Below are 23,507 nucleotides of genomic sequence, written 5' to 3'. Positions count from 1 at the left end.
TCATAGCCCACTACGGGATCCTTGAACACCTGGGCTGTCTAAGTACAATACAATGCCCGCCTAATAGCTTCAATGGTTCCGATACATGTTTCAACTCTCATGCAATTACTAACTAATGTAGCTGGGTATAGTAAAAATTGTCATTCCCGCTCAAACCCAATGCTTCCCAGACGCCCTGCAGCAAAACAAGCCGCTATGCTTCATGGTTCAAAAGAAAAAGGTCATGTCCTCAACGATCGTTTTGTGGTTCAGCCGACAGCGCAACTATTTCATTCTTTTTGCAGTCTCTCACTGCTGGGTGTCGTTGATAGCCAATCTTTAGCCAACGATTGACGTTCGACTGGAGGTCGACGCGCTCGCATTCCCATCCCAAAGTTTCACTGTCTTGACAGCTGAATGCTTTGGTTCGTGACATGAGAATATATTGACGTGAGTGTCGTTCGCAGCCGCCGCAGCAATCATCAGTCGGTGAGGGTGAAATGCAGTGACCGAGATAGGGGCAGATCGATCGCGAAGGAAACCCGAATAGGGCTCAAGGTGCGACACAGGCTGGCCGTTGTTGATGTTGAAGATCTTCACACGATGCCGTTGCGTGCCACTACACACGTTAGTGTTAACATGTTTCGTAATCTTGGAATGTGATGAGCACTTACGTGGCAAAAACGGGAGCATGTTCATGAACGCTGAGTGTTCGTAGGGTGTCGGAAGTTGCTTGGATAGTTTTTACGCTTCGATCCCAGCGTATGTCCCATAGCTTGACCTCACCGCCACGGCAGCCGCTCACAAGTTCACGCTGTCCACCGCGCTGCAGGTGAACGTTGGTGATCCATTGCTTGTGCTCTTTCCAGACCTTGACCATGGCGGTGGCGGGCTTTTGGCGTTGATCGTATACTCGGATGGCACCATCACCAAAACCAGCAACAAAGACGTCTCCCTCGACTTGATCGGAGGTTAAGGATGTAATGCAAGAGCCGGATCGTGCGGGAAGGTCCTACTCATGTCAGCTACGACATCACGGATGCGGAGAGCGCAACTTACATTAGTGCATACTTCGGTCCCAGCGTTCCACACGCGAATGACCTTCACGTCGCCAGCAACTAGGATGAGACCTCTTCCTTGCTGCCAATCGAATACCAGACCGGCGTTCTTGTTACTTGAAACAAGATCAGTAAGTGCGCGGAATCCTGTCACTAGTTCTGTCTCTCCTTTACGGTCGTAGTTGCGGAATATCTTGATTACACCATCCGAGGATCCTGTCATTAGAAGTGCCTGGTCGTCCTCGTTGATGAATCGCACGTCCGTTATTCTCGACTCGGGAGGGTTCCCGTTGGAGAAAGAATTGATTCTGTTGACCGACTTTGAGTAGTCGAAAATGTTGACGGTATCCCGTGTATCTGTCACTACGAGATGGTCCTCAAACTGGTGGAAACACATCTTGGCAGGTTGGCTGAGGTTGTCGAAATATCCTCGTGGCACATCCCAACGATTGGAAACGGCAATGTCCTTCAACGGCTGAGTCTCGGCAATGATCCTGTCGTTACGGTTCCTCCGCCAGAGTCTGCCATTATAATCGGTACTTCCTGGTTCGTCGGCTTCTGTAGGCTTCATCTGAGGTTCGCGGAAGTACTCTACGGACCATTCGAAGAATACACTCTTGAGTGGGATTTCTGGTTTCTCCGTCAAGTTCCTGTTCTTGAATCCTCGTGAGGTTGGCTGCTCTACGGTATGATACTTTTCAGGTGTCTGAGGGCGAGAGACCGCGGGAGTGTGGGCATCATCGGCAGCAGATCTCCCTGAAGATTTCTGTCGAGGGCTTGCTGAATCTTGGCCTGCCCAGAGATTCTTCAGCGAAGCACCGACACTCGTGGACTTTCGGATGCCACCGAAGAGTGACAAGTAGGTTGAGTCTTTGGTCGGGGTTGGGGGATTCGAGGCTTTTTGCGGCGCAGAAGTCTCTTCTACTGCACGGCGCATGGGTCGAGGAGCTGGCGCGTTTTGGAGAGCTTCGTCTAGTTGGGGCTGTACAAACTTGGCTAGAGACGACTCGATGAGTGATATCAGGATGTAATCAACAACAATTCCAGCGTCTTTTGCGATCTCCGGATGCGGATCGACTGACATGACTAGCAACTCTTTCCAAATGGCAGAGTATATGGTATTTTGCGAACAAGACGTCGATTCGGAAGCACTGCCCGTAGCTCCTGTACGTGCTTTCATGTGGAGCGCATCGGGGTTCTTGTCATCAGATTGCTTTGTGTCTGAGTTGGCGTAATCCTCCGATAGTTGCTCGAATGCGGCGACGATGAACCGGGTCTTGTAGCGGGCAACGAACGTTGAGAAAAAGATGAGGAGCTCTTTGCGCACCATACTATTACCGTCCATGGTCATAATGAGGATCATAGACGCGATGGACTCTTCGATGTTGGCCACCTGTGGGGTAACATCGCGGATACCAAGGAAGGACGCCAATGCATGCAGCATTGCTGCCCGTACCTCAGCAACGGGGTCCACGATTAGCTCGCAAAGTCGTTCATGTGCCATGCACCGTATGCCGACCCACTTGGCTTCTTCGTAGTTGACCCAGAGCTTGCTCAGACAAAGGCACGACCACTGCCTGAGCAACGGATTCTGCATATCTTTGAGATGATCCAAGCAGCTCTCTACAAGCTCTGTGCTTAGTGAAGCACGTTGTCCTTGGTTGTAGTCTTTGCAGAACATGGAGACTATGAAGGCGCACATTGCGCGGTGTTCGCTTGCGTTCTGAATAGGTATACCTGTTTGAGTTTAGCTAAGGGGCAGTCTTTTGGATTGAATCTTGAATACCAGAATTGGGATTGAATATGTTGATGAAGTACTGATAGCCGTTGTCCTTGAGTAGATCGGCTTGGCAGGATTGATCGACTGCAAGAATTCGGGCCCAGATGAATACCATGACTGGCTTTAGCTCATTGGCTTGCGATTGTAGTAGCTTGAGGACGTATGGGAAGATGCCAATGCTGAGTGCAAGATTTACAGCCCAGGGGCCATGATCTAAGAAACTCGACAATAGGATCAACGCTCGGAGACGATGCACTTGACTGAGTAGTACTTGGAGCACTATAGGAAGTTGTTCCGGTACCTTTTGCTCCACGGCGCCCTGTGTCAGGTATACCTCGAAAGCGGTCAGCTGTTCAGAGAAGAAGTCGGAGTGTTTGTAGTTGAAGTCTTTCTCTCCGCGTGCTTCAGCCTGCAAATCCGGCAGCTGGGCCAGGATCAGCTCAACGGCCAAGTCCCAACTGCGCCAGAGCGGGTGGTTGTGTGTTTGGGGGATCTCGGGATGGGAGACGGGATTGCAGTGGTATGCGCGCATGACGCGCTGTGCAAGAAGATAATTGCGGAATAGAGCAGCAACCATCAAGTCCTGACGGAACAGTTTCTTGAACAGAGGTTTGGAGAGAGAGTTCCACGCAATGGTGTCGGTAATGGCTGTGAAGATCCAGTTCAGCTCACCAATAGGCGTTCTACGCTCAGAGACTTTGCCTGGAATATTGTGGGCATCTCGTAGGCTGACCTTGCTCGGGAGTGGATTTTGCAAGATGAAGAAGCGTACGGCCATGGTTATGGGGTCCGTCAGACAGGATGTGAAGATATCAGCAGGCAGCTCGGGGTTAGTAGGGAGAGACTCGCGCTCTCTGCATGCTGCCAGATGGATGCAATCACTGAAATCGACATGCTCGACGCTGGGATCTCTCCGGCGCGCCTCCTCAAACTCGGCCTGGTGTTTCTCGGCAAAGCGGTTGAAGTTGCTGATGATGAGGCCAGCATCAGAGCAGTCATAGACGAACAGACTAGGCGCGCCGATCCAGGATTGCAAGTCATAGAGCGACAAGGGAATGTACTGCGTGTAGTTTCTGTTAAAGACCCAGATCTCGCCGGAAGACGTTGGCTTGGGCACGCCATGGCCGTTGTAGTGGAACAGGACTCGCTCATTGCGGGCATTCCGGCGCAGAGTCGACGCGTATTTCCTCGTCTCTTCGGTTGTGGGGTCTAGCAGTAGTTTGTAGCGTGTGCGCATGCTCAGCTGCTCGTACTGGGTCTGGAGGGCCTTTCCGATCTGGTTCATGGGCGTGTGGCCGGGCGTCTGGGAGGTGACCGTCGGGTCGATCCAGCACTCCTCCTTGGCACACGGGTTGGTCTTGATGACGTCTGGGGGATCAACGCCAATGTTGAGGCAGAGAGCGAGGACAGCCGAGACAGTCTTGAGGCGGTCCCGCATGCGCCATTCTTGGACGGGGAAGGCACAGTCCTGGTTCTTGGGGTGGCCGCCCGTCTCGTGTTTCTTGTCGGTGTAGTACATGAAGAAGTTTGAGGTGAGCAGGTTGCTGTACTCCTCCGAGTTGAGCTGGTCGTCCCAGCCATGGCGGATCTTGAAGTGGCCGTCGACGCTTCCCTCGTCGGTGCTCTCGGGCGGGAGGGCCGGATGGCGCGGCCCAAAGTCGCTCTTCGCGCGCAACATGCTGGGACGGGCAGACTGAGGGCCTATCGAGGCAGGGCGGGCAGGCGGCGCATGTTCGTCGACGGGCGAGGCAGGCGCGGCATCGGCGGCGGCAGCGGTGCTGGGGCGCGAGGAGGCAGCGGGCTCGGGGTGGTGGGCGCCGTTCATGTCGAGGGCCACGGGGGCGTGCGAGGCAAGCGGGTTGGGGTGCGTGTGGCCGCTGGCGAGAGGCAGTTGGTCGGCGGTTCTCATGGTGAGCTTCAGCGAGCAGCGACGATCGTGACGGGGCCCATAGCGCGAGGCAGTGGCAGCGGGACGCGTGTGGGTGAAAGCGGCAGGCACGAGTATGGGCCGTGGCAGTGGACGTCACGGCAATGGCACGTCTATTGCACGGTGCGCGTGGATCTAGGGCAGCAGAGGTGAGGGAGCTCGACAGTGCATGTCGTCGGCGCTAGGCCCGAGCCAGCGCGCGGTGAGAGATGCGCTCCACCTAGGCACCGCGACCACGGAAGGCCAGAGCTCGGGTGCAGCGCGGATGCAGTCAGTCTCGCATGGTTCGGTCGCAATGCTGGCTGGCCAACGGCGCAAACACTGGCTAGCCTCTGCACCATCGCGACGCGCCTCTGGCACTGAGGCGTCTTTGCAGGCCCGTATGCATGCTCCGGTGGCTGCAGCCAATGGCACGCCCGTAGCCTCGTCGGCGTCCGCTGATCCTCCCGGTCTCAGGGGCGCAAGGTGAACAGAGCAGACCGACCACCGTAACCCGTTGTCCGCCTGGTCGTCTTTCCTTGTGTGTCTACCGGACGTGTCGCCCTTGGAACTGCTGCGCCGTCGTCTGCCTCCGCATCCTCAGCAGGCCATAATACAGCCCCCCAAAAGCTGCCGCCGCCCATCCCTACCACGCTCTGCTGTCCTGTCCTCTCCCCAGCCGTACGACATGCGCGCGCGCCCCGTCCATTGCTCTGTCTAATTACCTCACCCTCGCCAGCCCAGCCTCTGCGTGCGCTCCGCCTCTCCTCCCTCTGTCTCTGTCTCTGTCTCCCAGGCCGAATGCGTGCGCGATAGGCCCCGGCCGCTCCAGCACCACCGCCCTCGCACCACCGCCGCCGCCATGTCCTTTCTCTTCGGCAAGAAGAGCAAGCAGCAGTCGAATACGCTGCCGCCGGCAACACGGGAAATCACCTCGTCGCATGGCCCAGGCCAACCACCCCCCGCCGTCAATGGCACTGGCTCACGCGAACTCGAGAAGCCCCGTGGCGGCCCCCCGTCCCAGACACCCACGCCCGGCACCAGTGTGAACAACTCGTTGAGCTCCCTCCAGAATCCTGCAAATGCGCCCACCCCCGAGCCCAAGGCCCTGCGGGAGAAGGCCGACACCAACATTCAGGTACGCGCCATCGCAACTTCCTCGTGCCGCGCCTGTGCTGACTGCGACAGAACACGAACCCCAGATTTGCCGGCAATTCGCCAGACTCGCCTTACCCCTGGTCCTCCCGCCGCCTGAACTTCACCGCAGGCAATCCGTTCCCGCGATACGGCGCCGCCATCAATGCCACGGCTTCCAAGGATGGCACCATCTACCTCATGGGTGGACTGGTGGGCGGCGCGACGGTCAAGGGTGATCTGTGGCTGACAGAAATGGGCAACGGCAGCATGGCCTGCTATCCCATCTCCACCACGGGAGACGGCCCTGGTCCCCGCGTCGGTCACGCCAGTTTGCTCGTTGGCAATGCTTTCATCGTTTTTGGAGGAGACACCAAACTGGCTGACAACGATGACCTGGACGATACCCTGTATCTCCTCAACACATGTGCGTAGAGCCTGGAATGCCCTATACCTCCGACTAACGTGTCGCAGCTACAAAACACTGGTCGCGCGCACTACCACAAGGCCCCCGTCCCACCGGTCGCTACGGACACACCCTAAACATCCTCGGCTCCAAGATATACATTTTCGGCGGACAGGTTGAAGGGTTCTTCTTCAACGACCTAGTAGCGTTCGACCTGAATTCATTGCAATCTTCGGCCAGCCGATGGGAGGTGTTACTACCAAACACAAAGGAACAGGCTTCTCCACAGGGCAGATCCCCACCAGCCCGCACCAATCACTCGGTGGTGACTTGGAACGACAAGCTCTATCTGTACGTATCCCAATTTCTTGCCTTATTCAAACTTTGATTGACTAATTATTTTCAGCTTCGGAGGCACAGACGGCATCACCTGGTTCAACGATGTCTGGACCTATGAGCCACGTTCCAACGCGTGGACGGAGCTCGACTGCATTGGTTATATTCCCGTAGCCCGCGAAGGCCATTCTGCCGCCCTCGTAAACGACACCATGTACATCTTTGGCGGGCGCACTCAGGAAGGCGTTGATTTGGGCGACCTTGCCGCATTCCGGATTTCCTCCCGCCGCTGGTACATGTTCCAAAACATGGGCCACTCCCCGTCAGCCCGGTCAGGACATAGCATGACCGCATTTGGAAAGCACATCGTCGTCTTGGCTGGCGAGCCTAGCTCTTCAGTCAGTGACAGGAACGAGCTCAGCCTTAGTTACATACTGGACACATCCAAGATAAGGTATCCGCCCAATGAAAGTGCTCCTCCACCACAACCGCAGAACACCCAGCGGAAGATGAGTGGTGGTGAGAGAAGCAATGTTCCTCCCGCTAAAGTCGGCTCCCCTCCAACGCGCGAGAGCATGATGTCCGGCCCCCAAATGACAAGAGCCCCAGAGAATATGGGCAACGGCATTAACCCAGGATCACGGCTGCCTCGTGCAGCTAATCAGGGGCCCCCAGGCCCTCCGCCACTTCAGCAGCCTCCGCAACCCCGTGAGAATGGCGTTGTCGTACAGGGTGCCGCGAAGCCCAGGAGCAAAACTCCCACCAAAAACGAACGCGGATACGGCCCACCTATCGATACAGGCGCTGTATCCGCCGTGGACAGAGACAACATGTCACCCATGACCCGCGACAGCCCGTCTACGAATGACATGCAAAGGAAGGCTTCGGATGCTGTAAGCCAACGTACCCCGAAGGAGTCTATGGACACTATGCGCACCGCTAGCACCACCGTTTCACGGAACACGTCCAAGTCTCACCGTGCGCAAGCTTCTCAAGATAGCACAGACCAGGCAACGAGGCAGTCTTTCGAAACACAGCAGCATCGCGGCTTTGTCCGTGACGCTGATCAATTACCCAGCGAAGGCCTGAAGAACGCATCGCTCGCCAACGACCAGAGAAATGCTGACCTGGTCAGAGAACTTGAGCACGTCAAGAGTCGCAACGCATGGTACGCCTCCGAGCTTGCACTTGCCCGTCGAGCAGGTTACAGTTCGGGCAACTCCACAAGTCCTGTATTTGATGAACGATCGGCCGACGCGTTTCGGGATGAAGACAGACCTTTGCTGGAGGCGCTTCTGAAAATGAAGACCGAGCTTGAACGAGTGCAAACGTCAATCAAAGCCCAAGGCGACGATGCTGCAAAGAGGATCGCTGAAGTGGAGAGGCAGCGGGATGCAGCCGTCAGCGAAGCCATATACGCAAAAACCAAGTTAGCGGCTCATGGAGGCGGTAGTCAGAACGGAACCCCACAGCCAGATGGAGCTCGAAGCACAAGTACACCTGACGCCGATCGCCTCCAGGACATCAGTCGTCGATTAGCTACATCCTTGGCTGCTCAGGGCGACCTGGCTACCAAGGTGGAGCATTTGACTCGTCAGATTGACGCCGAAAAGAAGGCCAAGCAGCTAGCAGAGGAAACCGCAGAAGCTGCGCAGAAACGCGTACAAGAACTGGACTCGACCCGGCAAAAGGCCACGGCTGAATCAGAGAGTTTACGCGCCGAGTTGCACGAAGCTGAGCGTATCGCAAGAGAAGTTTCCACTAGCGCCGCAGAAGCGGAATCGGCATCAAAGCTGCTAGCCATCGACAAGCAAGAGCTGAGCGCCAGGGTTGCTAAGGTGTCCGAAGAATCGAAAACTCAGTCTTCCGTCATTCAATCTCTGCGCGATGCGGTTTTTGCATCTACAGAGAAGTCAACATTGTTGGAAAAGAAACTGAACGAGGAGCGGACGCAAAGCGAGAACCTGCGCCAGAAGTTGAGCCAGCTTCGTAGCGAATACGAGGCACGCGTTCTGGAACTGGAGACTACGACACAGAAGCTTCGCGATGCGGAGGAGCTAGCGGAGAGCCATGCAGAAGAGGCACGCCTTCATCGAGCCACTGTTTTCTCTGGTCTGCAAACGATGACGGAACGTTCCGAGCACGATGGCGCAAATGCCGATGAGCGCGTCGTGGTGCTGCAACAGCAAGTCGAAGCTGCAAATACCATGGCCCGCAAGAACCAGACAGCAGCTGATCAAGCGTCGGAGAAGCTTCGACGAGCAGAAGAACGAATCGCCGGTCTTGAGGCCTATCAAGAGCAATCTAGTCGTGAGGGACTGACCATCCGTAAACAATTACAACAGGCTATGCGAGATGTACAGCTCTCCGAAGCTGAACGTACCGAGCTTCGCCAACAACACGAACGTCTGCGTCTTGAGAGCAATGCGTTTGAAGTCCAGCTCAAGACTCTTCGCAATCTTCTTGATGAAAGAGGTGTGAACCCTGTCGATACGCGACGCTCGAGGGTACTAGACAGTCCAAACTCAAGATTTGGCACACCTGAGTTCAATCGCGTTCGCGAGCTGGAACAACAGGTGGATTCTATGACTAAAGCACATGAGGAGTTGCGTTCCATGTTCGAGGAGCGTGAGCATGAGGTCAGTAAAGAATGGGAGGAGAAGCTACAGGCGCTTCACAACGACCACCAAGCTGCCGTCAAGTACCTCCGTGGTACAGAGAAGATGCTCTCGAAGATGAAACAGGAGCTTGATCGTTACAAGAGCGCGAACCTGAAGCTCGAGGAAGAACTCACTCAAGCGAGACAAGACAAGCGTAGCCCTGCTGACGAAGCTAATCACGCCGAATTGGACGCAGAACGCACGGCACTCCGCTCGGAGTTGGACAAGTCGCGGGAGAATATGGAAGCTACCGTTTCGCGTTTCGAGACCCAGTTGTCCAAACTGCAGTCCGACCTGGCTTCCGCTCGCGCCGATGCCGAGACGGCAACGAATGCCACGAAGCAGGCCGAGCATCAGGCGGCTCAGTTCCAGGCAGACCTCGAATCGCTTCGCCGACAGTATGCACAGACAGAAGAGCGTGCACGCGAAGCTGAGAGCCGCGTCCAAATGTTCCTTGATCAGTTTGAGACATCGGTCGATAACTACCGCCGCCAATCCCAGGTTCCGGCTGAGAACGCCCACCCTGAACACAGTCGCCACCGGGCACACGATAGCGTTGCATCGGCCGAGTCTCTGTACAGCCACAACGATGGCTCCAGCACGCCAGAAGCCATACCCCGCCCTTCATCTTCGGCTACGCGAAACTCCATGGCCCTTGACAATCTTGCTTCTGAGTTAGACGCACTTAGGAGTCACTGGGAAACTACCAACAAAGCTTACCGATTGAGCGACCGCTTTGATTTTGAACGCATGCCTGAAAACGATAACACTGACGATGTGGATGAACTTTCGCAATGGAGGAAGAGGGTAGAGAGCGACGATGGTCCACAGACTGCCACAGGCAGCCAGGACCCAAAATCTGTTCAGCCGGCTGCAACCATGATCTCGCCTACACACGTCCACGGATCTTCGTAAAGGCACACACGAACCTTGAAACGCTTTGCTGCTACTTGATGGGACATGTGTTGAGCGATTTGCAAGGCGTAATTTGGTTTTTTACACTTTCTCCTTCTCATGGTACCATCGTGTTTCGATGGGATTTCGTTTTATACCATTTTTGCTATTGCAGGATCATTGACTTAAGACTCTTGAGCTTCTTGCGCCTTGGTCCACTTTCTGGCACTCAGTTGATGTTGCTCAGTTTGCGCATCAATGACGTAGCGGTTTGCAAATCATGTCATGGATGTCAGAGGAGTTTATTGATTCAGGAACAACTACTGGCAAATGTAGGATTTTGATATCTTAATGTATATGATTTGGTATTTCAAAAAGTGAGCCTTTGGCGCGCGCACATTTGTTCATTCTATTGTTCGAGAAAGAGGCTGTTGACTCTTTACAAAAAAAGTGAAGGTGAAGGGGACTCGACGCTACTAGCGCGCCAACCTCGTCGCTCTCCCACGTGGTACAATAGGAATGACAGGCTGTGATTTGCCAGAAGCGACCAAACAATACGGTGATATGAAAGTTACAAGCATCTTCGAGCTCCAGAATGGGACTTTGTACAGGAAAAAAATCACGCACTATTGTCCGACGTCTCGACAATGGAGGAAACGATACACACGGAGCAGCCCACAGGTCTAGGGCTAGTATAACATCTCTATAGCTTCTGATCTTTCTCCTCCTTGCAACCTACTTTCTACTCACCAACTTCTATCTTTGCTCAATTTCTTCTTCTTCTTTCAAGTTGCCTTGCTTCTGACGCTGGTCGTCTCTATATTCTCACACTCAAACTTCTTCATCACTCGGTCTGGCACCGCTTCTTTCGAGCTACCATGTCTTCACCCCAAGCTCTCAACTCTCTGGCTCGCTCAGAGGCTCTGGATTCAGGTGCTGGTGGACGCAACGTTTCGACTGTTCTTCCTGATGTGCCTGTCGACGCACCTATCGACGTACCTGGAAACCTGACTTCAAACTCGCCTGCTCCTCGCTCAGAGCACTCGGACTCGTTCAATGCTGTCCGCGACGCCTTTGTCGGTCCCCCTGACTTGCCTGTCGACGGCAACCCCGAGCTACCTGCCTTCAACCCCTTCGAGCCCATTGATTCCGGTCTTCATCAACAAGACGACGGCTTGGGTGATCTTTCTGGGTTCCAGTTCGACGCCGACTTTGCTCAACACCAAGATCTCGGTCACGACGAACAGGCCAACGTCCACGCCAACGATCACGGTGCCGTCCACGATGCCTTCGCTACACTTGCAACAACATCCACCAACAACCTCGACTTCGACATTGGAAACATGGACTTTGACCACGGCCTGTTCAACAGCAACGAGTTCACTGGCAACCAAGACAACGCCGACTTCACTGCCAACAACTCGGAGCTATCTCTACAACATACACTTGCTTCGACTCAGACTCAAGATGGAGGCTGCGCATCTACCGTCAAAGAGCACACTGCACAAGCCTGCAATGAGAAGCCGCAAGTTCCAAAGTACAGCAGTTCTGACGCCGAGTTCAACTTTGAGGAGTTCTGTGCACGCTTTCACTCCGGAGAACTCAGTCCAGCTCAACAGGTTAAGGCTGTCTCCGCCTTGTCCGGGAAGAAGAAGAACGCCGTATACCAGGATCTGATGCGCTCTTTCGGATTCCAACCGGCCAAGCCACGTGCTCCGGTCCCAGAGGGAGCTCTCACCGAGGACAACTACTTACCCATTCCATGGGAGCCCGAGGTAGATGAGGATGGATATGAGATTATTCCCATCGAATTCGACGCTCCTGAGCCTGATCCGTCGGATCCACAGCCCATCTATCCAGCATTTAGCGGGCGCTTCAAGACCGGCGCAGCCGCTAGAGCATACCGCAAGCGCGCCCGCGTTGCAAAGAAGGGTCCAGCACCAGATGTCGAGCGCGTCAAGAAGTATGGACGTAAGTCACAGCATATTCATTACTGTTCCAACATGAACTAATCAGATCTTTTTCTAGGCATGTACTGGGTACGCCGTATCTACGACTCCATCATCGACGTCTCCGACGTCCGCGACAGCGGGAAATCGACCAAGCTCGTTCGCTTTGAGAAACAGGCGGTGTACGATCCCGCGGACATCGAGGCTACGGCTCACCACGTCTTCGACGAGGCCGTCGCCGTACACACGCGAGGCTGGGTTCGCCCCGATGTCTACCACAAGAAGGTGGTTCGCGGCAAGCTCACCGATGTCAGCGAGGGGAGCGCGGAGAGGCGCTTGGCCCGTATCTGTTTCTTGTTGAAGCACGTGAAGGCGGCGTGCGATGACGCCCTGCGTGGAGGTCTTACTCTTGCGCTCTTGTGCGACAACCCCGAGGCGAGGGGCTCCACCAAACACTCGAACAACAGTGGCAACGGAAAGCGTGGAAAGAGGTTGAAGGTTGTGACGAAGATGTTGAAGGCTGGGTACACGGTTGAGACAGATGACGAGACGTCTGACGAAGAGCATGGCGAGAACGAAGAAGAGGAAGGCGAAGGCGAGGAGCGAAGTGGTGATGAGGTTTGATGGTGATGGTGGCGGCGATGGATGCCAGATCTTCACTGCTTTTCGATCCATTCATTTTGAGCTCTCTGCATGAGCGGCTGGTCCGCACAAGAGGCTTAGATGTCCGTTCGATATCAACTTCCATATCACGTAGCCTTTTTCAAGCTCAGTAGAACTTCACCCCTCCAACGCTTTCTACTTCTTGTTTCGTGAACTTGGTTCTCGGAGTCTTTTGTTGGTCCTTATCCGGTGTTTGAGCAGTCTCCTGGAGAGCAGCATCTCTCTGTGCCTTCCTCCTCTTTTTACTTTGGAAAAGAGCCTCCTCGTCCTGGATATCTTTCAGAACTATGGCATGTCAGCTTCCAGACTGTCTCTAATCATGCCGTAATCTCGAGTGTCGGCTTACCCTCAGCCCATTCTCTTTCATCCGCCTCATTCCCCGTTCCCAAAACCGCTTCTACAGAGACGTCTTCCCCTCTCTGTACACGTTCAATGACCTCTTTCAATACCCCAATCTTCGCTTCGGCTTTGCGGAGATTGTGTGTCCTCTCCTGCTTCAACCATAATATCTGGATAGCCTGGCTGCCAACGAGCAATCCAAGAATGATGTACGGTGTAGCGGGGTTCCATTCTTTGCGCCTAGGTCTCTCAGAGCGCGTCTTGAGTGGTGTGGGTATCAGAGAGGCCCAGAAGCTCGGCTGGACAATGCGCGGGAGGGACATGAAGCGTGGGTGCGACAGCGGGGGTGCGAACATGGCGAACGCGCGCGCGTTCGGACGCGTAGGCGCGAGTAGGGCGGTACGGTGGCCTACGGGCATGCGTAGCAGCTGGCGGAAGAGTCCGGACGGGTCCATGGCTAGACGTTGCTTCGACAGGCGGGCTCAGGGCGCGTGGGATGGAACTTTTGGTCTCTCTACCATATTTTCGGATGCAGCGGCTCGAAGTAGTTAGCGCTGTTGGAGATACCGAGGTCCCGCCCGCATGCATCTCGCATCATTGACACTGCTCCATCAGCGTCATGTCTCTTTCCATTCACGACGCTCGAATATGAGTAGATTTGCAAACAAGGAAGGCGCGAGAGGGGCCGCAGGAGGCGACGAGGAGGATTTGTCGCCATTCCAGAAAGTCTCGCAATGGTTCGAGGCCATACGCGACAGTGATTACGATGCATGTTGCCTTGTCCCTGCAACTACGCTGCTCTAATGCTATATCTGTAGGGCCACGATGCTATCCTTGCGCGAGAACTCAAGGTCGAATCGGTTACTTATGCGCCGACAAGCAGCAATCCTCACGAGTCGCGCAACGTCATGAGCTTCACGGTACCTAAGCAGCTGTGCAACGCTGGTGGTATGCTTCATGGCGGAGCCGTGGCTTTGATCTTTGACATTACGACTTCCATGGCCATTACGCCTTGTATCCGCGAAGGGTTCTGGGATGGCGGACATGTCTCACGTAACTGTAAGTGCAATCTTGAGGCATCCAAGAAGTTGAAATATGGGATGTGCTAACTCGGCATAGTGAACACGACCTACCTTAGGCCTGCCGCTGAGGGCTCAAAAGTCTTTATCGAGAGCTGGGTTGTCCATCTTGGGAAACGATTAGGCCAGACGAGGGGGGTGATGAGGCTGGGGTCTGAAGACGGCAAAGTCGGCTATACCTGTGAACATGGGAAAGTGAGCCTGGGTAGTAATCTGTAATAAATGCAAACGTCGGAGGCTGATAGAAACAAAGACGGCGAAATGATGCGACATGTTGTGAGGTGATGGGGATTGCGACTAGTGGACCCTGTATGTCATAGTAGCCGTGTAGCCAACCCCAGCGCCAATGCATAGCTGCCATGGCCATACCGTAGGCTTCCCACGGCACCTGCGACTTCCACTACCACGACACCCACACACACCCAATCATTGCGCCAATGGACCTTGGAGATGAAGGGAGCTCTCCGTGGGGAGGTACGTGTCTCTTGTCCTGCCGACGACACTGCGCACAGCTGACAAGCCTCCAGATGTGCCCTCACGGTCGAGCCCTGCGCCGAGTACTCACAAAGTAGAGCAGAACGACAGCCTGGACGCCGAATCTTCCACGACCTCGTCCAAGCCAGCGACCGATGCTGCCCCTACAGCCTCCGCCGCCCCGCGCTCGCCCGCAGGACGCGGCCCCAGAAGGCGACAGTATGGCCTGCAATCGACCAAGCTTGAGGCTGTTGATGACCCGCTGGGCCCTCTGGGTGCTCCCTCGCCGTCGACAGGCCCTGAGGTTGCTCCTCCAGCGCCGCCTCAGAAGGAAGCTGCTGCGTCGCGCACCACTCGGGCCGCCCCCGACGCCTCCACGCCTTCGCTGCGCGGCATGATGGATTCGGTCGACCTTGATGACGACGACGCGCAGCTACGCTCTTCTCAAGGAGCCAGAGTACCGCCCCCAGTACAGGCTCCTTCGAATGCCGCACCGCAGCGCCAGACACAGCCAAGCGTCAGCGTGGAGCAGGCCGCGAAGCCGTCCTTTGCCATTTCGGTCGGCGACCCTCACAAAGTCGGTGACCTCACGAGCTCGCACACAGAATACTCCGTTACTACCAAGACGACGTCCAAGGGCTACCGCAACCCCGAATTTACCGTCTCGCGCCGCTACCGTGACTTCCTCTGGCTATACACACAACTGCACAACAACAACCCCGGAGTCATTATCCCTCCACCGCCGGAGAAGCAGACCGTTGGGCGCTTCGAAGCCGATTTTGTTGAGTCGCGACGCTCCGCTCTGGAGCGTATGCTTAACAAGGCGGCTGCGCATCCAGTGTTGCAACACGACAGTGACTTGAAGCTGTTCCTCGAAAGCGAAGCCTTCAACATGGACATCAAGAACAAGGAGCGCAAAGACCCCGGCATAAGCGAAAGCAAAGGCATGTTTGGCTCTATGCTCTCTGGTAGCAGTGGTAAATTCGTTGAACACGACGACGTACGTATAACACTTCTTGTGATTAGTTGTCATGCTAACAGTACCATAGTGGTTCCACGACCGCAGAATCTACCTCGATGCTCTAGAGGCACAGCTAAAAGCCCTTCTCAAGGCTACTGACTCCGTAGTCACACAGCGGAAAGGTTTGGCTGAGGCATGTGGCGACTTCTCGGCTTCTCTGCATTCTTTGTCTGCTGTCGAGTTATCGCCATCTCTGTCTGGTCCACTTGATAGCCTATCCGATATCCAGATTCGCATTCGAGAGCTTTACGAGCGCCAAGCCCAACAAGACATTCTCACCATGGGCATCGTAATAGACGAGTACATTCGTTTGATAGGTTCCGTAAAGACCGCGTTCCAGCAACGACAGAAGGCCTACCATTCCTGGCATTCTGCCGAACAGGAGCTACAGAAACGAAAAACCAATCAGGACAAACTCTTGAGGCAAGGCAGATCACAGCAAGACCGTCTGAACCAGCTTAGCGCCGACGTTGCAGATGCCGAACGCAAGGTCCACCAAGCAAGGCTGCTTTTCGACGATATGGGTCGTCTGATGCGCAGTGAGCTAGAGCGCTTTGAGAGAGAAAAGGTCGAGGACTTCAAGTCAGGCGTGGAAACCTTCTTAGAGAGTGCTGTAGAAGCACAGAAGGAAGTAAGTTCACCTTCCACATCTAATATTCCGCCTTACTGACTGGCGTGCTAGCTCATCGAGATTTGGGAGACTTTCCTGATGCAATTAGACACGGATGAAGGCGATACTTTCGTCCCTCCCGCGGGTGTCGTCGCTTCGTCGAACGTGGATGAGGCACCAAGTAACGATTCTACCAATAACCAAGACTCAGAAAGACCGGAAGTGGGTAACGAAGGTGTGTCAGAGGACCAAGACTAGAAAGGCTACACGAGTCGTGAAGCCTTTGCCATGTGGCAGGTGTGGGCGCGGCGTTGTGAGGATTAGCGCTCATGTCGGGATAACAACCCCCGATTCCCGTATATACCGCACGGGTTAGAGATACTTGGTGCTCGCTAGACAGTACGTCAAGTGAGCCGCATGTGGATACTGGATAATTCATAACCTGGGATGCGTGGAGCACCTCCCTGTTTGGATTTGGTAACATCATTGCAAGTAATCTAGCTCATGCTGAACTGCCTGATGGCCAAACTATGTGTACCATCAGGCCTTGACTCTACACATTGACAATTCACATCATTGGCTTTGAGGTTGTTAGCTATGCGTTTCGTTACATCCTACATGACAGTGCCTTGCGTCATCATAATCGGAGGTGCGCGTCTATCCGCTCCAGTTTCCGCTTCCTTCGGCGTGATGTTGCATGTCGGGCCAGGCGCGGGGTTGAGAACACTGTATCGTCAGCTGTTGGCCAAGTAGGCGCCGGCAAAAGAGGCGGTTCGCAGCCGGCTAATTCATTGCGGGCAGTCGCCGATATCTTCGATGAGAAGCACCGTATATAGCTGAGCTGTCACGCGAGAGTATCGCAAACAATACACACAACGTCTAACCCACCATCATGCCGCTAGTTCGTAATCCCATTCTTCCAGGTTTCAACGCGGACCCATCGGTCTTGCGTGTTGGAAATGACGGTAAGATATTGTAATGTTCAACTTGAGAAAATGAGCTAACCAGAGTACGATAGTAAGTATTACAGTTTCTACAACTCCCCGGATTCGACTGCGAGACTACCATGAAAGCCACCGTTAGGATGGTTCGATGTGATTTGGGTTTTTTTGAACCTCAGATCTTAGAAGTAGGACATGGCACAGACTAATTGTGTCAAATTAGTACTACATCGCAACATCCACTTTCGAGTGGTTTCCAGGAGTGCAAATACACCACTCCACGGATCTCGCCAACTGGGAGCTTGTCACACGCCCACTGAGCAGGAAGAGTCAATTGGACATGCGCGGTGACCCCGATAGTTGCGGTACGTATTCGATCAGAATTGAATATATCCGCGCATTTCTGACAGACTTTAGGTGTATGGGCACCTTGTCTCACACATGATGGCAGCAAATTCTGGTTGGTGTACACAGACGTCAAACGCAAGGATGGCTCCTTCAAAGACACGCCCAACTACATCGTCACTGCCGATCGCATCGAGGGTCCGTGGTCTGACCCCATTTACATCAACCACTCAGGGTTCGATCCTTCACTGTACCATGATGACGATGGCAAGAAGTACTTCATAAATATGCTGCAAGACCACCGAAGACATAAGCAGTTCTTCGTTGTAAGTGAATGCCTTCCGGCGACAAATCGTTGCAGCAGATACCGAGCTCATGGATCTACTTGTAGGGAATCAGAATGCAGGAATGGGATCCTGAAACGAAGAAACTTGTTGGCCCATGGAAGACCATCTTCCCCGGTAGCGACTTAGCTCTGGTGGAAGGCCCACATCTGTATAAGCGGAACGGGTGGTACTACTTGTTGACTGCTGAGGGCGGCACAGCATATGAACACGCCTGTACTTTGGCACGATCCCGCGATATCTGGGGCCCATACGAACTGCACCCTCAAAAGCACATAATCACCTCCAAAGACGCGCCGCTAGCTTCCCTACAAAGGGCAGGTCATGGAGATATAGTCGACACTCCGGACGGCAAGACGTACATTGTCCATCTGGCTGGCCGCCCTACCACACAATTCCGTCGCTGTGTTCTTGGGCGTGAATGCGCTATTCAAGAGGCTTACTGGGACAAGGACGATTGGCTATATGTCAAGAACGGGCCCGTTCCATCTCTTCATGTCGAACTGCCGGCAGCGCGCGACGATACCGCATACTGGGCTGAGCAGCGCTACGAATTCAACAGCAAAGATGGTCTGCACAAAGACTTCCAATGGCTCCGCACCCCGGAGCCCGAGCGCATCTTCAACGTCAAAGATGGTGCTCTGCAACTCATTGGGCGCGAGGCCGTTGGATCCTGGTTCGAACAAGCCCTTGTTGCACGCCGTCAAACGCATTTCTCGTATGATGCCGAAACAGTCGTTAGCTTCAGCCCAGACGACGAACGCACATTCGCAGGCCTGACTGCCTACTACTGTCGCTTCAACTTCTTCTACTTGACCGTCACGGCCGACTCTGATGGTAAGCGCGAACTGCTCATCTTGAGCTCGGAAGCTTCGTGGCCGGACGGCAATTTGAAACTCCCGCTCGCGGAGCCGGTGTCACTCCCACAAGAGGGCAAGGTACGATTGGCGCTGAGCATTCGGGGTAGAAAACTCCAGTTTAGCTACGCGCTAGAGGGACAAAAGGAGTTGACAGAGATTGGACCGGTCTACGATGCTTCAATTCTGAGTGATGAGTGTGGTGGTCATCAAGCGTGAGTTATTTTCCTGTCACTCACATGACGATGCATACTGACTTTACAAACACAGACATGGAAGCTTCACGGGCGCATTTGTGGGTATGGCGGCATCTGATTGCAACGGCACAGAGAAGGTGGCGTCTTTCGACTACTTCATATACAGGCCTGCTCACCACGAAACGGACCGCTACGATATGTGATAAGACAGTATATATTCGTCGGCACCCCGGTGTAGCACAGCTCCATTCAATATCGAAGATGCCCTGCTTGACATGGTGCACGCACAAGTCCGTAATCTCATCAGAAATGTATGCCTACAGCTTGGCTGAGGCATCTATTGCACGAGGGCACGAATACGTGTTAGACAGGATGTGATAACCGGTAGTGTTGATACAAGATCGCGGCTTGAAGTGTTTCAGACCAGCATCCGTAGCGCCGGGTCTGCTCTAGTCTGAACTATCGGCAAACGGCGCCATGACTCGCGTAGAATTTGGTGTTACACCATGGTGAGATGGGGCTCCAAGTGGAGCCTTTTCAAAAGTACGGACTCGAGGTGTTGTACCAAGTCGGAATTGTGCAGTCCAAGGCTCAAAGGCAATCTCAGGCTGATACGGCTGTCGTTCATCTGTCTGTGTCGCAGATCTCTGTGTCCTGACCCCTGCGTCTCAGCACCGTTTCATAGCATGACCGCGAATCCACGATGGACTACATAGAGGCTGAGTTGAACCTCAACTTATCGACAGATATCAAATTCATCTTAATTACTAAGACATCTAGCTGAGCTCAGCTTCATCGTTCTATTGTCCCGGTTCGCCATACACGCAGACATTGCGCAACAGTACCCTTCCGACTTCAACCCCAGCATAAGATGTGGGCGCCAAACCGCGTAACTCCAGGAGCGAAACGCACACCATCTGTCCATTCTATCGCATCCTTTCAATCAGGGAGTCGCCCCGTTTCCATGAGTTCACCTCAAATGCAGAGACGACCGACGAATTACGAGTCAGACAACTACTCTGACCTGGGTTCAGAGGACGAACAACCACAGCCACAACAATACTCCCGTCGTCCACAAGACACCTCCATGTCAGCCATGGCGCAAATGCAACGACAACAGCAACAACCTAACCCCACAGCACCTTTGTTCTCTCAGAAGAAGGCAAACGATGTCGTACACACAGTCCACGCAAGCAAACCGCAATATCAAGACCAGCGAACCTTTGTTGAGCGACCGGTGGACGACGATGCAACATCACGATCTTCCACCCTGGACGGCAACGAGGAGGACGTCCCCTATCCGTCGAAGAAGTCATTGGCGCCTTCAGCCACGAAGATGAGCCTCATAGGCCAGGAGCCGGTATCTCCAGCACCCGCGCCGCATGTCCCTGGTCCTCTGGAGTCGCAACTTGCCGCCCTGATGTCCAAGCTTGTCTACATCGAACAATCGAATCCTGCCATCTCAGTCAAGCCCGAAGAGTACGAGCAGACGATGGCGCGTCTGAAAGCGTTGGAAGACGAGAAGAAGACATGGTGGAAGCGACACGACGCCATCTGGGCCCTTCGAGACGAAGATGTAGAGAACAACATCAAGATTCGTGTAAGTGTAGAAGACGATGAGATAGCGCAAGCCATTCACTAACATGTCGATACAGGGACTGCTAGCTAGCTGTCGACGCGAACTGGACGCGACCAAAAAGCTGCGCGACGAAGATCTCATCAACGTGCAGATTGTACGGAGCAAGCTTGCGGAAAAGACAAGAGAGGTGGAGCGGTTGCATGCACAGACTGGACGTAGCAGTCCAAGCCGAGGACGTCCAGGCAGCTTTCTCGAAAGGCGCGACACAACCGACCTCTTCACTGCGGCCAAGGTGGCAGCGCTTGAGCAACGAGCTCTCGAACTGGAAAAGCGAAACTCTGATCTTGTCGCGCAATTAGGGGCGCCGCGAGGTGGCAGCATCGACGATCTAAACCGATCGACCGCTCACCAAGCGTGGAAAGGGACCGTTGCTGATCTTGAATCCAAGATCAGGGCCAAAGACGCTGAGCTCGAGCGGCTACGGTCTCAGGGTGCTTCGGGAGGAAGCGGGCAGATGGACTGGTACCGAATTGAAGCCCTGCTTGAGGAACATGCCACCTACCGCGAGAGCATCGGAGGCAAGCTGCAGGCTCTCCGGTCGGAGAAGGAGGGACTCATGAGGGATCTACACCGCAAGGAGAACGATTGCCAAGTGCTGGAACTCAAAGTGCAGACACTGCAGAGACGGGCGAACGTGGTGTGACGAGACGGTGTGTGACGAGACTGTGTAATGCTAGAAGCGAGTTGGCTACCCAATACCCCTGGTTATTTGATTGTTTTTATTTTCACAGTATCCACCCATTGAGGAGCCGGAAGATGTGATGGTGGCTGACGTGGCTGGTGAGGTCAATGCGTAACCGCTGCCTTGGCAGGTACCTGGCAAACATCGTCATATCCCGTCGGTTGTGGTCGAGCACGGCCTGCTTTCGGCTTTCTCCACAGCGTACGGCACGCTGGATCCGGACAATGACATCGTTTGCGCAGCCTGGGGCAGAGCTTAAAGGCGATCATGTATCCCACCTTTCCTAGGTACGGCTCGCGCTCTAGCCTACATTGCCCACCATGCAGTCGGCCCTCGTTTCCATCCTCGCAATTGCTAATGCAGCCACGGCACAGGCCGCCTACTCGTTCGACCCTCTGCAGCATCTTGCTGGCATTGCCCCGTACTTCGAGGACCCGCGCCTCGACCCCAAGCCGCCACAGGGCTGCAACGTAACGCGCGCGTCGTACCTCATTCGCCATGCCGCCATCTACGCCAACGACTTTGACTACGAGGAGTACATTGAGCCCTTCACCGACAAGCTGAAGAACACGACGGCCGACTGGCGGAGCGCAGGGCCCCTGTCATTCCTATCCAAATGGCAGACACCCATCAGCGACGAGGAGCTAGAGGACCTCACTTCGGTCGGAAGGCTGCAGTCGTACAAGCTGGGTGTCGATGTCCGTCTGCGTTACCCTTCTTTCAAGGACCCTGAGCGCGTATGGACATCAACGGCCGAGAGGACCGAGCTCAGTGCATCTTCCTTCATCGACGGCCTCGTGGCTGAGAGCAACGGCACCGAGCGCGTTTCCGTCCGCGAGGATGCTGCTCGGGGTGCAGACTCCCTGACGCCATACAAGGGTTGCCCCAAGTACAGCTCTTCATATGGTAGCGAGCAGTCATCTGTACGTAAACTCACCAAGACAACATGACTCCAACTAACAGTACTCCGCCAGCAATACCAAGAAACGTATACCAAGCCCATTGTCGAACGTTTGAACGCGTACGCCCCTGCCTTCAACTTCACCAAGTCGGACATCGTAGGCATGCAGCAGCTGTGCGGATACGAGACAGTCATTCGTGGCTCTTCCCCCTTCTGTTCGCTCGACCTCTTCTCCCAGGACGAGTGGCTCTCCTTCGAGTACATGAACGATATCATGTACTTCTACAACACCGGCTATGGAAGCCCCGAGCTGTCTGGCGCTCTTGGCCTTCCCTGGCTCAACGCTACCGCCGTCGAGTTGCTCGCGGACGAGGCCGACCAGGATCTCTACGTCTCTTTCACTCACCGCGAGTTGCCTCCCACCGTTGTAGTCGCAATGGGTCTGTTCAACAACTCCGCTAATACCGGAGTAAACAACCCAAACATCACAATGCCCCTCGACAGGCCCAACCATGCGAGAGCGTGGAGATCATCGAGGATCCTACCCTTCTTGTCCAACATTGCTGTTGAGAAAATGTCATGCGACAGTTACGGATTCGCCGCTGACGAGTACATCCGCGTCCTCGTCAACAAAGACCCGCAACCGCTGGCTTGTGCCGACGGCCCTGGAGAGAGTTGCTCCAAGAGCGCGTTCCAGGATTTCGTTCAAGAGAGGGCCGACATGTTTGGCGGATTTACTGAGGAATGTCAGCCCGAGTACTCCAACTCTACCGATATTCTTACCATATTTAATTAAGACGACGTTCTGAGTCGCTAATAATATAATGTTGTAATGTTCAATCATCTTCTATGCATGCTGCAAGGTGAATGCCGAGCGTCGCTAGTGGACCCCACGATCGCGGGCACTTGTTGAAGCGTCGACGATCATCGTGAGATGAACAACACGGATGATCACAGATCTGTGAATAGTCAAGTGACATTTGTTTGCGCATGCGCCAAGTCTTTGGACAATCTCTTGTCCGCGGGCTTCCGCTCTAAGCTGCGCGCGGATAGCATATGTGAGCTACATTCGCGTGGCTTATCGGCTTCAACATCGCATGCAGGGGGCGGAAAACCATCCAAGGAAAGATGCCGATTAGGATTCAGACAGCCAGAAGCTTTCACGTGCAGCGCAAATGTGCCGACGCAACTCAACAATTGCCCAAGGTGCAAACTAGCCCTATTGATTTTTGTAGACGTCATGACTGGCAGTCTTGGTGTGGACTGATCCAGGAATACCCGAGCGTGGCGCGCTACAACGCGTCTTCTTCACA

General features: G+C 54.4%; 7 protein-coding genes across 7 annotated transcripts; 5 read left to right on the top strand and 2 right to left on the bottom strand.

Moving 5' to 3' along the window:
* Positions 1–318: 318 nt before the first annotated feature.
* Positions 319–4,726, bottom strand: J4E79_000310 (uncharacterized protein; the record flags this gene model as incomplete). Its single annotated transcript, XM_049349227.1, has 4 exons — positions 319–598; positions 654–991; positions 1,039–2,774; positions 2,824–4,726. The coding sequence occupies 4 exons, from the start codon at positions 4,724–4,726 to the stop codon at positions 319–321; spliced, it is 4,257 nt and encodes a 1,418-aa protein (XP_049216014.1).
* An 859-nt stretch (positions 4,727–5,585) lies between these two features.
* Positions 5,586–10,174, top strand: J4E79_000309 (uncharacterized protein; the record flags this gene model as incomplete). Its single annotated transcript, XM_049349226.1, has 4 exons — positions 5,586–5,861; positions 5,912–6,284; positions 6,332–6,614; positions 6,670–10,174. The coding sequence occupies 4 exons, from the start codon at positions 5,586–5,588 to the stop codon at positions 10,172–10,174; spliced, it is 4,437 nt and encodes a 1,478-aa protein (XP_049216013.1).
* Positions 10,175–11,031: 857 nt separating this feature from the next.
* Positions 11,032–12,726, top strand: J4E79_000308 (uncharacterized protein; the record flags this gene model as incomplete). The annotated part of the gene is made up of 2 exons (XM_049349225.1): positions 11,032–12,124; positions 12,182–12,726. The coding sequence occupies 2 exons, from the start codon at positions 11,032–11,034 to the stop codon at positions 12,724–12,726; spliced, it is 1,638 nt and encodes a 545-aa protein (XP_049216012.1).
* Positions 12,727–12,871: 145 nt separating this feature from the next.
* On the bottom strand, positions 12,872–13,559 carry J4E79_000307 (uncharacterized protein; the record flags this gene model as incomplete). Its single annotated transcript, XM_049349224.1, has 2 exons — positions 12,872–13,050; positions 13,112–13,559. The coding sequence occupies 2 exons, from the start codon at positions 13,557–13,559 to the stop codon at positions 12,872–12,874; spliced, it is 627 nt and encodes a 208-aa protein (XP_049216011.1).
* Positions 13,560–14,620: 1,061 nt separating this feature from the next.
* J4E79_000306 (uncharacterized protein) lies at positions 14,621–19,175 on the top strand (the record flags this gene model as incomplete). Its single annotated transcript, XM_049349223.1, has 8 exons — positions 14,621–14,657; positions 14,711–15,657; positions 15,707–16,309; positions 16,361–16,510; positions 17,453–17,594; positions 17,647–17,900; positions 17,966–18,990; positions 19,046–19,175. 8 exons carry the CDS (start codon positions 14,621–14,623, stop codon positions 19,173–19,175), a joined length of 3,288 nt encoding a protein of 1,095 aa, XP_049216010.1.
* A 776-nt stretch (positions 19,176–19,951) lies between these two features.
* Positions 19,952–21,254, top strand: J4E79_000305 (uncharacterized protein; the record flags this gene model as incomplete). Its single annotated transcript, XM_049349222.1, has 2 exons — positions 19,952–20,572; positions 20,628–21,254. The coding sequence occupies 2 exons, from the start codon at positions 19,952–19,954 to the stop codon at positions 21,252–21,254; spliced, it is 1,248 nt and encodes a 415-aa protein (XP_049216009.1).
* Positions 21,255–21,613: 359 nt separating this feature from the next.
* On the top strand, positions 21,614–22,990 carry J4E79_000304 (uncharacterized protein; the record flags this gene model as incomplete). Its single annotated transcript, XM_049349221.1, has 2 exons — positions 21,614–22,216; positions 22,268–22,990. The coding sequence occupies 2 exons, from the start codon at positions 21,614–21,616 to the stop codon at positions 22,988–22,990; spliced, it is 1,326 nt and encodes a 441-aa protein (XP_049216008.1).
* Positions 22,991–23,507: the final 517 nt, after the last annotated feature.

The sequence above is a fragment of the Alternaria viburni genome, assembly GCF_023758015.1.
Source record: "Alternaria viburni strain BMP 2772 chromosome Unknown scaffold_1, whole genome shotgun sequence".
NCBI classification, from domain to species: Eukaryota; Fungi; Ascomycota; class Dothideomycetes; order Pleosporales; family Pleosporaceae; genus Alternaria; species Alternaria viburni.
The sequence above is the reverse complement of the archived record's forward strand: the minus strand, read 5'-3'. Positions and strand labels throughout refer to the sequence as shown.